The 13,490-nt window shown below is 40.5% G+C and overlaps 1 protein-coding gene and 1 long non-coding RNA gene across 4 annotated transcripts in view; one reads left to right on the top strand and one right to left on the bottom strand.

The window, feature by feature from the left end:
• Positions 1-8,627, bottom strand: part of cysu (peroxidase homolog) — a 187,692-nt gene extending 179,065 nt beyond the window's left edge. For 2 of the 3 annotated variants that reach the window (XM_083115658.1, XM_083115659.1), the window contains exon 1: positions 8,344-8,624. In XM_083115658.1, the coding sequence (XP_082971784.1) occupies positions 8,344-8,354 (11 nt within the window). In that variant the 5' untranslated portion in view covers positions 8,355-8,624. Of the gene's footprint in view, positions 1-8,343 lie in introns of all 3 variants that reach the window. The other variant, XM_083115657.1, reaches the window with a different exon arrangement.
• A 2,499-nt stretch (positions 8,628-11,126) lies between these two features.
• LOC145982066 (uncharacterized) overlaps positions 11,127-13,490 on the top strand; it is a 119,244-nt gene continuing 116,880 nt past the window's right edge. Inside the window, exon 1 of the long non-coding RNA XR_014441017.1 lies at positions 11,127-11,226. This is a non-coding gene — a long non-coding RNA (uncharacterized LOC145982066). The remainder of the gene's footprint in view (positions 11,227-13,490) is intronic.

The following is a 13,490-nucleotide window of genomic DNA, read 5'->3' as shown; positions in this document are numbered from 1 at the left end:
ACAACCTCACATACAAGTATGAAGGTCCTAAAGGCACGTGAATGTTGTAATCGGCACCATGGGTCATATATGACCCATTGGCTGTTTTGGCGTATACTATCTATGGGTCATACATGACCCATTGGCTGTTTAATGTTAAAACACCAACTCAACAACAAGAACAACTCCTTAAAAGGGAACAGACAAACCTTAGTCCTTTTTTCAAGCGATTCTTTGTGTCTAAGAGGGCGAATCCGTACCTTGGCGCATACCGTTCCACTTTGTATATTCTGGGAGCTAAACACACAAAAAGAAGGAAGAAAATAGCGAAGAAATGCATCTCCGCTGAAAACAATTGACGGTAGGAAGGAAACAACCGAGGTGAAAACTACACTTGTTCTCCCGAGCCTTCACCTCCCCCACGAACCATCCTCCAAGACAGATCATCAAGTCTCCTCGAAAGCTTTCTCAAGATGAAAACTTCACCAACCCCTCTTCCCACCGTCACGTAAGAACACCTAACGTACACGAGAGCCTTTGCAAGAGCTCCCCCAGGAAGGCGATTTCGCGGCTTTAATGCGGCGTTACGTTCGTTTATATCACATCATTATAGCGTACGTGCGATGCGTTGCGTGTTTTCTTACCCCGTTTTCCTTTCGTTGAACATTTCTCGCGGGAAAGGCGCCAGGTGGATGGAGAAAGGTACTTCTTCCATTGAGCCGCACTCGAACTCTATCCGTAACTGCAGAGACAATCAATCACGTATTTGATTTATGTAATTTCAGTCTGCTTTCCTTGGTAGCAGATCCCCCTCTGTGCAATTTCATCGGATATAATGTACGGTAGGATTGCCACCTGCTGAGCGATGATAGGCTCTGGGCCACCAGGAAATAAGTCTTCCTGTCCACACAAACAAGTTAGATTATACAACTTTTGAATCATTTATAGTAGATGATATAGTGGCCGCGGTGGCTCAGTCGGTAACTCATCTGACTACCATGCTAAAGGTCCCGGGTTCGATCCCCGGCCGGTTCAAATCCGGGAACTTTTCTAACGATGGAAGCGGCCCCGGCGCCCACCCAGCGTCGAATAACATGGGTACCTGGGGGAAACCCTGCGGGGTAAAGGCGGTCAGGGGCGTGATGCGATCACATCACCCCCACTCACGACCGGATCAAGAAAGTGTGGGGCGTTACCCCCACACCCCCTATACGCCTTCATGGCGTGGTGCTATGCACAGGGGAGCACTTTACTTTTTTTTTAGTAGAACAAGAAGCATAGGCGTAACTTGGCGGGAGCAAGGGGAGACATCTTGCCCCCACCCAAATTCGGGTTTCTAAAATTTACAAAGCGGTGTGTTGACTTCCTAGGGTTTGAGGGGCAAGGAAATAAAGAGTAATATTTATGATCACGGAAATGTAAGCGTTATCTAGCAAATAATCCTGGACACAATTTTTATGAGAGAGAAAAATTTTCGATTTTGCCCCCCCCCCCCCCCCCCCCCGACTCCCAACTTAGGCCCCAAGTTACGCTCATGGTAAGGACAGAAAGCTCTAGATAGAGAAGTGATAGCAAGACAGAAAGACATAGAACAGTGGTTCTCAAACTGTGGTACGCGTACCCCCAGGGTACATAAACGACTTGAAGAGGGTACTAATTACAAATGAATTAGTCTTACTCGATTAAAATATTCCGCATAATATCTCCTTAGTACATATTGGTGTGGTATTTTCAATTTCATGCATTTATCATCATATTTTAAACATATGAATTTGCATTCTTGACTCCTTTCTCACTATTTTTAACTTCATTGGAATTGTACACAATTTAACAAATAACAACTTAATCTATCTAAAAGCTTTTCGTTTCTTAACTATCATGTTTGCCGAGTACTTCAAGTTATTTTATATTTTATTTCATACAGCAGTATTATTAGCTCCATAGCCTGTACTTATGTGCTGTATACATTAATTACATTTTTTCATGTATGTGTACATACTATGTCGTGGGTTGAATTAATAAATAATTATAAAACATACTAAGATATGCCAAGGTTCAATCGCGTTGAGAAGTCTGTCCACTATCTTGCCAACGAAGGTTCTGAGTTCGTATCCTGACTTGCGCGTTGGTGCTAGTTTTCGAGTGTCTTTTCATCAATTTCATTAAACACCCATTCATCCTCATCTTCAGAATTAGCCAAAAAAGTGGCAAAAGCGAAGCGATGTATGAAAGAGTGAAACCACAAGTATACTTACATTACACGAGGGGTTCCCAAAATTTTTCGTTTCAAGATTTTCCCGCGGCGCCCAAGTCAGAATTTAGGCCTATCTGACACTTGTAACACTCAGTTAGTGTGGTTAGTTTGCTTGCCTTAAGTTAAAAAGAAACACATATTTCAAATTCAGAAACATTATATGTGTAAAAATTACTAAATTAGCACATATTTGGATATCTCATTTCAGTGAAAATATTGAAGCATTTCGCTGCTCCCCACACACTTTTGGAACCACTGGCTTACACAATAAGATATGTATGATATCTTTGAGGAAACATACCCTTGTTCATTCAGCTTTAGAATTAGATATTCCAACGCTTACTTTCTACTTATGGTTTGCTAGAAGCTAGGGAATTTGTCCTGGGAAAAGCGTAACCGTTGCTGGCAAGGAGACAGCCATTAACTATCTTCCCAAGACTTTCAAGCAGTGGAGAAAAATGGTTGTGCGAGAATTCCGAGGATCTGAGGTGATGACGTTTCGCTGATCACACTGATGATCGTTAAGGATCTGAACGCGTGGAAGATTTCCATCATGGATTCGTGTTGTTGGTAATTAATGTCTGTCTGCTAGTCCAGCGCAAGGATATCTGCTTCTTTTCTTGTCTGTGCTGGGGAGGCACCTCGACTTGTTCATTGCATTTTAGATGCAGTAATCCTCAACGTTAAACCCTGAGCTTCTACAGACCAAGACCTTTTGAATACCAATAATTACTCTGATTCATGTGGTACTCAAAGATTTTCTTTCCAAGGAGGTTTAAGCAACACCACCTTACGCACAGAAAGGTTACAGTTCCAAGTGGGATTCGAGCCACTGTGTGCCTTGGAGGATGCTTTGCAAATATTTTGCTAGCTGGGGGGGGGGGGATACCATCCCCCGCATCCTCCCTCGCTTCAAGCACTGGCCATTGTAGTAAATAGATAATGTCTTCATAATCACTTCATTAAAGCAACAACAAAAAGGTTCGTTTTTGTAAACTAACAGTTAAAATGTTAACGGTAGATTATTGTAAGTTTTCTGGCTAACAGTACACAGCGGCTTTCCCGCGTGGGAGCCAGACTCAATGGACTAGCGCGGCTTATTTTCCCTTTTTTGTTTTATAAATATAGCTTATCTATACTTTACTAAATGCTTTCGAGTGCGGTGTTTCTCTAATGGTAATATCCTAAGATGTAGCGTGAGATTATGAGTTTATCGTAACAATCTATAGAATTTTCGAAATGTACAACGACCTCTACAACCCCATACATTTAGCCATCACCTTTCCAGACAGGAATTAGCTAGAAACATCTAAGGAATGTGTTGTCAGACATTGTCGAGCTTCCTTGATCGCCATCGTTGTAAACAGGTGTAAACAATCGCAATCAAGGAAGAGACTACAGGTAACTGAGTCGGCATTATTGAGTAAATTCGATTGGAATAAATGTCTGGGGGGGAACGGAGGTCAGTGGTCAGTTAGATACGGTCAGTTCTAAGCTAGCAATCAGAGGATGCAGAAGTACGAGCTAAAAGTCTAGGAGAAGGGAGTGAAGTCTGAACTTCCAGACTTGCACCATAAACGGACACTTCGTTTTAACCACGTCCGTGTTTCGACACCTCGAGGGAGCACCTCCACACAGTGAGAGAGAGGTATTTCCATACGCCATGCTGATTCAGTCTGTAGGGGTTTAAACTCAATCGTTTTTTTTTTTTCATTCATATGTGTGTAGTTATTGCCTCTCGCACCTTACCATCAAGCCTACCATGGGTAGCGAGTTGCTCAATATAGAGGATGAATGATCAGTGAGCTACTTCACACATTGGGACACCTAACGGTCCCTAGTTCGATCCCCCGTTCCTAAGAGAACGTCACGTGGTGGAATGCTTGGGCTTTTCATCCATTTTTTCGGAAATGCGATGATAAAATATATCGTCACCTTATATTCCAAGCAGGGAACGGATTTATATGTAGTAATAATGTGCTAAATATGTAAACACATATTTAGTTATTTTCACCAAACTGGCTCGGCTGGACCTTTGGATTTTTTTTCAAATTTTCCTCTCCATTCGAAAAACTTCTTGGATATTTCAAAATATGAAACATTACATCAGCTTAGAATTCCTTCTAGAGCATTGACGTGAAATTTCGTGTAGTTTTCTTTCACTGTTGTCTAGATATTATCAATAGTTTCGTGATTACATAAGTGTATTAAACTATTGAAAATATCTAGACAACAGTGAAAGAAAACTACATGAAAATTCACGTCAATCCTCTAGAAGGAATTCTAAGCTGATGTAATGTTTCATATTTTGAAATATCCAAGAAGTTTTTCGAATGGAGAGGAAAATTTGAAAAAATTCGCCCATTCACATGCCAAAGGTCCAGTCGAGCCGAAAAATACATTTTTAATAATGTAAGACACTACACGAGCTCATACGAAAAGAACGTTTACATTGACATTAATTGAAAAACAACACAAAATGAGTTTTCATTTTCTGTTTCCAAAACAATAAAAACATGTAAGGGTTTGAACGTGAATTTCCTTCTGTTGTCTCTTAAGATGGATTCATATTGACTAAAACTGCGTTCAATATCGCAAGAAGTACGTAATGGGAGTGTATTTCAAATTTGTCAGTTATTCGCAAGAAAGTCACCCAACTCTTTCGGTCACAAGGTGACGTAGTTATTGCGCCAAAGTGGAGTATATGTTGAGAAATGTTCTGAAATATGGAAATATTATGTAAAAATAGCTAAAGTGTGAGCCAAAACCTAATATATGTAAAAATATGTAAAGTAAAAATTGATTTTTTTTTCCAGTTTACATGCTATTATGTGCAAAGATAATACAAAATATAATTGATTTCAGCTTCATACATAAATATGTATTTACATATAAATCTGTTCTCTGGTTGTAAGTTTATACAAATTGGTAACACGTGGAAACACCCATCCAAAGCCTTTCAAATGCGAGCAACACTCGCCATGTGGGAAGTTTGGGGAAATGTGTCGAATGTGTGTCACTGTAACAGTAACGGAAGAGGCATGGCCCAGCCTTCACGTCTCGCTGGCAGGCTAACGCATGAAGCCACCCATATGTTTGCTCAGGGAGACTTGTGTGCGATTCGCTTCTGAATCTGCAATTGGGAGGTCTCCGTAGAGGAGCTGGTTGAAATCTTTGCAATCAAGTGTCATAGTAGAACTGCATCACCGTGAGCTGTCCCTTAAAGTCTTGTTTTAATAAGGAACTGGAGATGTTTGAATCGCGATTTAGTCATGAATATGTTTCGTTTGGCTATCGTGTGTTTTCAAACTTTACGATTGTTTGGATATCACTCTAGAACTGCATCTAGAATCTTTCAATAAGCTGGATTGGCTTTAATCCATATTTGTTTGTAAACAAAAACCCTCTCTTCTAACACACCCACTTAGTGAACAGTAACCTACGCCTTAAGATATTCCCAGGTTTGATTTTCGGCTTAGAGCACAGGCCCTCTCCGATGGCGTAATGGTAACGTCGTCGCTTTGTAATCAATGGGTCCCGGGTTCGATACCAGCTGGAGGCACATAGTGTTTCGGATCCGACTTTAAACTGTAGATCCAGTCCCAATTAGCTTATCTTTGCCTAAAGGGAACTTCACAGAAAAACTCGATTTGGAGCAAATTTACTAAGTTAGGCAGTAGGTCAAACCGCGATTAACTTTAGTGTACTTAAAGAGACTTAAATAAAGCCTTGCTATACTTTTCCAACTGTCTCCTGTGTACAGCTTATTTTTCCAACGCAGGGACGGGAAGTTTTAATCATAATCATGTAAGCTTATTATTATTTACCGTAAGGCCAGGTCACTTGTAACCTTAGAAAATTTCATTTCTCAATTCGGATATATTATTTACATTCTTAAATTATATATTGTTAGATGTGATGGCATGTTACACGCTGCCCGCCGTGACGGAAGTAGCATAACGTGCTACGAAGCCAGAGATCCAAGTTTTGAATCCTGGTGATGACATACATGTATCATTGCCTTTGACGCCTTATATAGTTCATGACGAATTCTCAACCTGACGATTAACTTAATAAGCAGAAAAGCGATTTAAGTAACCGAAATGGATATGCTACACAGATACAGCATTCCTTCTCATATGTTAACCAATGTTGTTTCCAGTTCAGACCACACCTGTACTTTTTATCACTGGATTCTGTGTTCGATTCTTGGTGAGAGAACATTTCAGTGATCTCGATCACACTTCAAAGAGTAAGTCCTGTACGGTATAAGTTGTCCATGCACAAAGTGGACACAAAATAAACTACTTCGTTATTCAGCGTCTGGGAGATCCAAATACATAAGCATGGACTTGAAAGACACTACATCGTTAAAGCTTGTTCTAAGCCCACTCTTACCCTCAGATAGGGTAATTGAAACAAGAACTAGAGTTTAAAGTGGGATCCGAACCATTATGCAACGTGTCTTCAGAATCAAACCCAGAATCCCTTGATTAAAAGGTTACAGTCACTAAGGTATCAGGTACCCCACACGGACATCCCATATAGTCGTTTTGGTGTTTAAGGGGTGACCTTCAGATAAGGCTCCCATAAGTTACTCTCTCATCCACACGGTACACTTCGAAAACTGCAGTCTTAGAAACCAAGGATTGACTGATTTGTTTGGTTTTATTTCGCTTTTCTGCCACTTTTGGCTTAGCGAAGATGAGGATGAATGATGATATGATAAAATTGATGAAGTAACACTTGAATAACACCCATGCTTAGGCCATAATTCCAACCCGGGACCACACACAGACCAACGAGGCTTTGGCTGTTGGGTTTATGTTCTGTATCCTTTTGATTTGCGATTTTCCCTTCATTAATTTCCTCTTAATCACTTCATCCTTATCGTCACGACTACGAAAAACTGGAAGAAAAGCGACGTAAAACAAGACACACAGAAACTTGTTTTATCAATCTTCAACGGAAATCCAAAAATCAGGTGACGATGTCAGGTTTGTCTTAAGAGTTGTCGGTAAGACTTTTCCAAGTGTTCCGGCGTCTTGCTTTAGTTTCTTGTAGCAGTTCTGTGTAGACAAAAAAGTCTGAATTTTCAAGCACACGGACGGTTCCAGTGGTGGATAATGCATGGCATTTGTCTTCTCTTATTTTACTTCGTTACCGCACCGTAAACACAGACAAACGACAGCACACTCCAAAGGAAGAAAAAATATCCCGTTAACTTCTTGCGCGACCGAGCGGGAAGAGATCTGTATTCGAAGCACGAGTCCGGAGAGTTCAACATCCGATCTGAACAGTTTCCCGAGCGAAAATATCGCACAGCGCACCTTACTCTTTCCTATCGATGCAAAGAAGTGACCCAGAAGCGATTCATTGAAGAATATGTTTTGCTTGGAAGAACCACATCGATATCCTGTGTTCTGAAATCACTCTATGACTATAGCAAGAATCTTGTGTGTTCTATAGATAGATAAGGGGCTTATCGTGGTGCTAGTAGATAAAAAAGGAAGAAATTCACACAAGGATTCTTATTAAAGCTGTGTAGACAGATAAGGGGGATTATCGTGGTGATAAAAACGGACGAAATTCTTTCAAAGATTCTCGCTAAAGGCTTTATAGATAGATAAGGGTCTTATCGTGCAGATAGTAGATAAAAAAGGAAGAAATTCATACTTGAATTGTTGTTTTAAGTCCACTTTATGCACAGAAAGGCTACTGGATCTACAGTTTAAAGTGGGATCCGAACCACCGAGTATCGAACCCGGGATCCCTTGATTACAAGGCGACTACGTTACCACTATACCATCGGGGAGGTTCTTACAAATTCTTGTTAAAGCTCTAGAGATAGATAAGGAAGGGGCTTATCGTGGCGTCAGTAGATAAAGAAAGAAGAAATTCATGCAAAGATTCTTGCTAAAGCTGTATAGATAGATAGGCTTATCGTGGCGCTAAAAACAGCAGAAATTCATACAAGGATCCTCTTAAAGCTCTAGGGTGATTTCAGAACACAGGATATCGGCGTGTTTCTTCCAAACAAAACATATTCTTGCATAAATCGCTCCTGGGGCTATTCTGAGGGTCTAGAGGAGCCTTAAACAAGAACTTACCTTGGTAACATATTGACAGTTGTGTGTTGTATCCTTCACCACTTCCTAGTTTATGCACTCTTCTTGAGAAGTTTCAAGCGGAACCAACTAGGGGGCACTAGCACTTCAACAGGGGAGAGTCTACACTACGGCGTTCTACTAAGATATCCTTTGCTGCCGCTACAATCCTACTGGTAAATCCAACAAGAGAGAGAGAGTTACACCCACTGAACCACTAAGGCACCATCCACTCTATCTCGTTCCGTATGCACTACTGTCACCAGCCAGCGACTGTGGCTAAGAGTGGGTTAGCAAAGGAGCTTTCTTTTCCACTAACCTGAATTTGAATCGCTCGCGGGGTCTGGAAAAGTCGACCTCCCCTCAGGCGGAAAAGTAGGGGGGCCGCTCCCTCAACCCCCCTCTTTTTCTTCTCGCTTGCGCCTTGACGGTAAACTTCCAATGAGTTTTCACTTCTCCCAATTAAACTAGTTTAGCCGGGCCGAATCGTGTGAGTGTATTGGACGACCGAGTGCCGTGTTGTTTTTTTCTCACCGTACCGCGTCAGTAAAGTTAATCGGAGGCCTGCATTTGCAACTGTTGCGTTAATGATGATTTCTGTTCGCTCTTCGCCTGGGGCGGCGAGTAACTGTAGACTTCGGGGCCTGTGACTTTGCACTTTATCCGTTGAGATCACCCGTGGCGCTGGGGGGGGGGGGGGGAGAATGTTTGAGAGCATATTCGATAACTTGTCTCGCTACAGAGGCGCTGAGTTCGTGTCCCGGTTGTTTCGTTGTGTTTTGTTGTTTCAACAATTCCATCTAATTATTACTTAACCCAGTGGTTCCCAAAGTGTGTCCCGCGGCGCCCTAACAGGGACGTCGCGAAATGTCCCAAAATTTTAACTGAAATGATTGTTCCAAACTTATTTAGTACTTTTTACATATAAAATGTTCCTGAATTGGAAATATGTGTTTGTTTTTAAACTAAAGGCAAGCAACCTAACCACATGGTTGCAAGTGTTAGTTAGGCCTACATTCTGACTTGGGCGCCACGGAAAATTCTTGAAACACTAAGGGCGCGTGAAACGATAAAGTTTTGGAATCCCTGATTTAACCCCATCAGGCCGCGCTATAGCCTCTTTCGAGAAACCGCTACGATATTTCAAATTCTAAAATATTACATCAGCTTAAAAATCCTTCTGGAAGAGGGATTCTCAATGTTACTTGTTTGTTGAACCGCTGGACCTGTTCAAGAAATATTTTCACAGAATTTTTCATTTGGGGCTCCTGTGTAGCTAAGTGGTTGGCGCTCTTTCCTTTGGTGCGATCGGTCGTGGGTTCGATTCTCAAATTTTCGGCGTTGGCCCAGCGTCGTGAGGAGTAGCGGGCTCCGGTCTCAGAAGCCAGAAAACAGCGGCGATGGGACTCGATGCGCTGACCACGCGTCACCCAATGAAAAGCCGCTCTGGAAGGTCCTGGCCCTTAGCTGTGGCGGTATTAATTTCAAGTAAATAACTGGAAAACGTTCAGGCTAGCGAACCACTAAACCATACCACAAAGTAATGTTACATGATTTTCAATACTAACATTGAAAATTGCATGATTATATTCCCTAATACTAGCAATTGTAAAACTGTACTTATGTAACTTTCGCCAGGGGTCCCGGGTTCGAATCCCTGCCTGGGCATGGATGTTTGTGAGTGTCCATTCATCATATCATCACTCATCCCCATCTTCTCAAATTAGCCAAGGGTGGCACAAAAAGCGAAGTAAAATAAAGCATTTCAATCTTTCATTTATTGACATTAAAATAAATAACAATAATTATGGGTTACAGGATATTTTTCAATAATTTCTGTATTTTTCTATCAAGCTCGAGTATCAGTATCCCAAGGTACAGTCACCAGTAATAAAGATGGGGCACCTAGATCCTGAAATCTTGCTTCCCTGCAAGGTGTTGTGTGTGGCCTAACTCTAAGGCGGTTGTAGGTTTCCATTGAAAATTCGCTATTAAAATCCACTTATCGTCGGATCTCACTTTAAACTGTAGTTTTATACAGTGAATTATAACAAATACACCATGACCAAAGTCATAAATTGAGTTGATTGAGTCATCAACATAGGTACAATATTTAAATATCGCAAATGACGTGTTTGTAGTATATTAGAAAGTTGTCAATAGATGGATCGCAATGTTGTCCTTTTAGCAGCAGTTCACCACTATTAAAATTGTTCAATTTTAGGAATATTCTTGCGTTATAGCAACCATTTAAGTAATTCGAGCATTCATTGCAATGATTTTTATTCTAATATTGAAAGTGTTGTTGATTAAACACAAGAATAATGATCAAACAATAGTTCCTAAAACCTTGTATCTTCACCGAGTCCAGCAACGTGCAGATTTATGCAGGACCTGGCCACTCCGGTACTTTGGCTGTTGAAAAGGACATCGAGTGTGACGTCATTGCCCGTTGGCAGTGATTAATGTAACTAATTTTATAAATCCAATGTATATGATTTAATTAATGTGTCTTATAATGTAGTCATATTTTGTTGTGTACGCTCTGCTAAGTTTTGTAGATAAAAGTGCACTGGCAGAAACTTGTTTTTTTCGTAGCATGTACGCATAATGAAAAGTGCGGGAAAGCGGGGGAGGTGAAGTGGCTGGAATAGCAGGACGATGGATGTTTCTTGGTGATGTAGTTTGTAACGCCAGAAAAGGGCTGTGTTTGAGCAGTTACCATCGCTGTTAGGCATTGTAGACAGTAATAATTTAATGTCGGAAGAGATGGTAAGGAAAGTGGTGTAATTTCAGTCACCAATCTTGCCAATTAAAGTCCAAAAATGTAAGTGAAATGGACTTCGTGTGCTATGAAGAGAGACGTTCTTCAGCAGCCATGCTAAGGTAGGCGTGATAAGTATTCTTATAGAAAGAAATTTTTATCCACCACACGCAGGATTTCGTGGGGATAGGATATACGTGCACATTCTTTCAATCGCTTTGGATCTATGCCTGTAATTATGTAAGAAAGTTGGAGTTTCGTGTATTGATATTACAACCTACAGGACGATACTTTCTAGAAAACGGCGACAACGTGGTAATACACTGTTCTGCATTGATGAATCATTTTAAATAAAAAAATTGTAATGAAGTACTTCATGTTAAATATTACAATTGTTAAGTTAATGTTCTTGGTTACCATGATATACTTAGTAACAAAAGGTCAGTCAATTAATTGTTGAAGACAGTATGGTGTATGGACGAATCCATTACATGTTATTTGGCATATAACTTTATGCACCAAAGAAATACTGTAATCGCGTGTGAGTTGTCAAATGCTCTAGGTTAGGTACAAACCTATACTTTCTTTGAAAAAATGTATTTGAATAAACATAACGTGTTAAACTACTTTTCTTGGAAACATAAGAAGCATGTAGGTGCATTTTCAGGTTTTATGTATCATGTCACTTGTACTAATGCACAATTTGCCTTTCAGCTGGGGACGGGGGGGGGGGGGGTCGAGCTTGCGGGTATTTGAAATAGTGGTACAAGTACGAGGGTGGTCTGAAAATTTAACCATCAGGCTGTTTCTTCTTAACATTAACTTAAGGCTTATATGGAATGATTTCGCAAGGACAATCGCAATCTTGCGTGACCGTGCGTTGCCTGACGGGTGTGTCCATAGTACCGTGGTGCGAACTTTGGTAACAGTTTCATAGATCGGAGACACATTGAAATCGGATATTTTGTGTTTCGCATGGTTCGTACTTACCAGTTGTGTATTGCGGAACATAGTTCAAGGTGTCATTATGCTTTTTACACGAAAACAAAAGCAATTTTTCACATACTGAGTGCTTTTTTTTTTTATTCCTTTCTTCGCTTCCGGAACACACAATATGGCGGGCACATCTTGACTCACGCTGTGGGTATGCAGTGATTCAACCTTCTTCACCGAAAAATTCCTACTATCGTGTTCGTCACCGGTGGAAATTATACATTATTCCCGGTTAGCTGACGGATAGCCCCACGAACCATTTGCGATAAGGTTAGGTTAGGTTTGGGTACGTTAGGCAAGCATAGTAAAAAAGGGGGTGTTGAAACACTGACAGGGGCTTACGTCATCAAACGTATGCAGCATCCGGTTGTCGTAGGGCAAGTAAATGAAAGCAATGGCAATTTTGCGTCGGTGATATATTTCTCTTGATAATTACATGATTTCCCGGTCAAATATACTCCACGAAGAAAGAAAATACCTCGACGAACGTTGTAAACCTTGGAGAAACTCATTTCTGTAAGTAGTTTCTTGTGTAAAATTGAAGAAATGTGTCTCTGATGTATGAAACTGTTACCCGAACTTTTTGAGTCGGAGTTTTAGGGATTGGGACATTGTAGGGAAAGTGTATGGGGACACATAGGGACGGGGAAGCTTCGTTAGCCTAGTCTCATCATAACACGTAAAATCACGTGTGTTTTTCTGTTTGTTTTTAAGTCAATTTTATGCACAAAAAGGCTAGTCGGGACTGGACCTACAACAGTTTAAAGTAGGATCCGAACCACTAGCGCCTCCACGTGGTATCCAACCCGGGATCCGATAAAGCTGCAAAATAATATATGTAACCTTCCATGGAATGTTAATTGCACGAGATGACACAAATAAAATTTAAATGCAGGTAAGCATTAAAAAATACTTCCAAGAGATGACCTTGTGCTTTACTCCAAGATATTAAATATTCCAGTCACATTTTCATGTGTAAAGTAAACATTACATTAATATTTGAATATTATACCATTTACTTGTATGAGCGGAATGTTTTTTATAGTACCATTCCAACGTTTTACCTCTTGAAAAATTTCTGAACATCCTGCATTAAATTTTATTGCTTCAAAAGTTTAATTTCACCTCCTTCCTTTTTTTTAAAAAAAAAGTCGTTAATGACATTTTTTCCGGAAATATTTTTCACCGAAAGTTTTGCATTGCGCTCGCCCTCGTAATGCTACATCCACAAGCATTTAATGCTAATGTGTATTAATTAGTGTGAAATTGGCGATGGGATTGAAAAGACCTGTTAATGGTTCCATTGGTGCTCGTGAAAATAAATTGCATGCATTTTTGTTACTACATGGGAGCTGTGTCCTTGTAACAAATGCATAATTTGCCTTTAATCTTG

This window comes from Lepisma saccharinum, chromosome 30 (genome assembly GCF_977018435.1).
Source record: "Lepisma saccharinum chromosome 30, izLepSacc3.1, whole genome shotgun sequence".
Taxonomy (NCBI): domain Eukaryota; kingdom Metazoa; phylum Arthropoda; class Insecta; order Zygentoma; family Lepismatidae; genus Lepisma; species Lepisma saccharinum.
The sequence above is the reverse complement of the archived record's forward strand: the minus strand, read 5'-3'. Positions and strand labels throughout refer to the sequence as shown.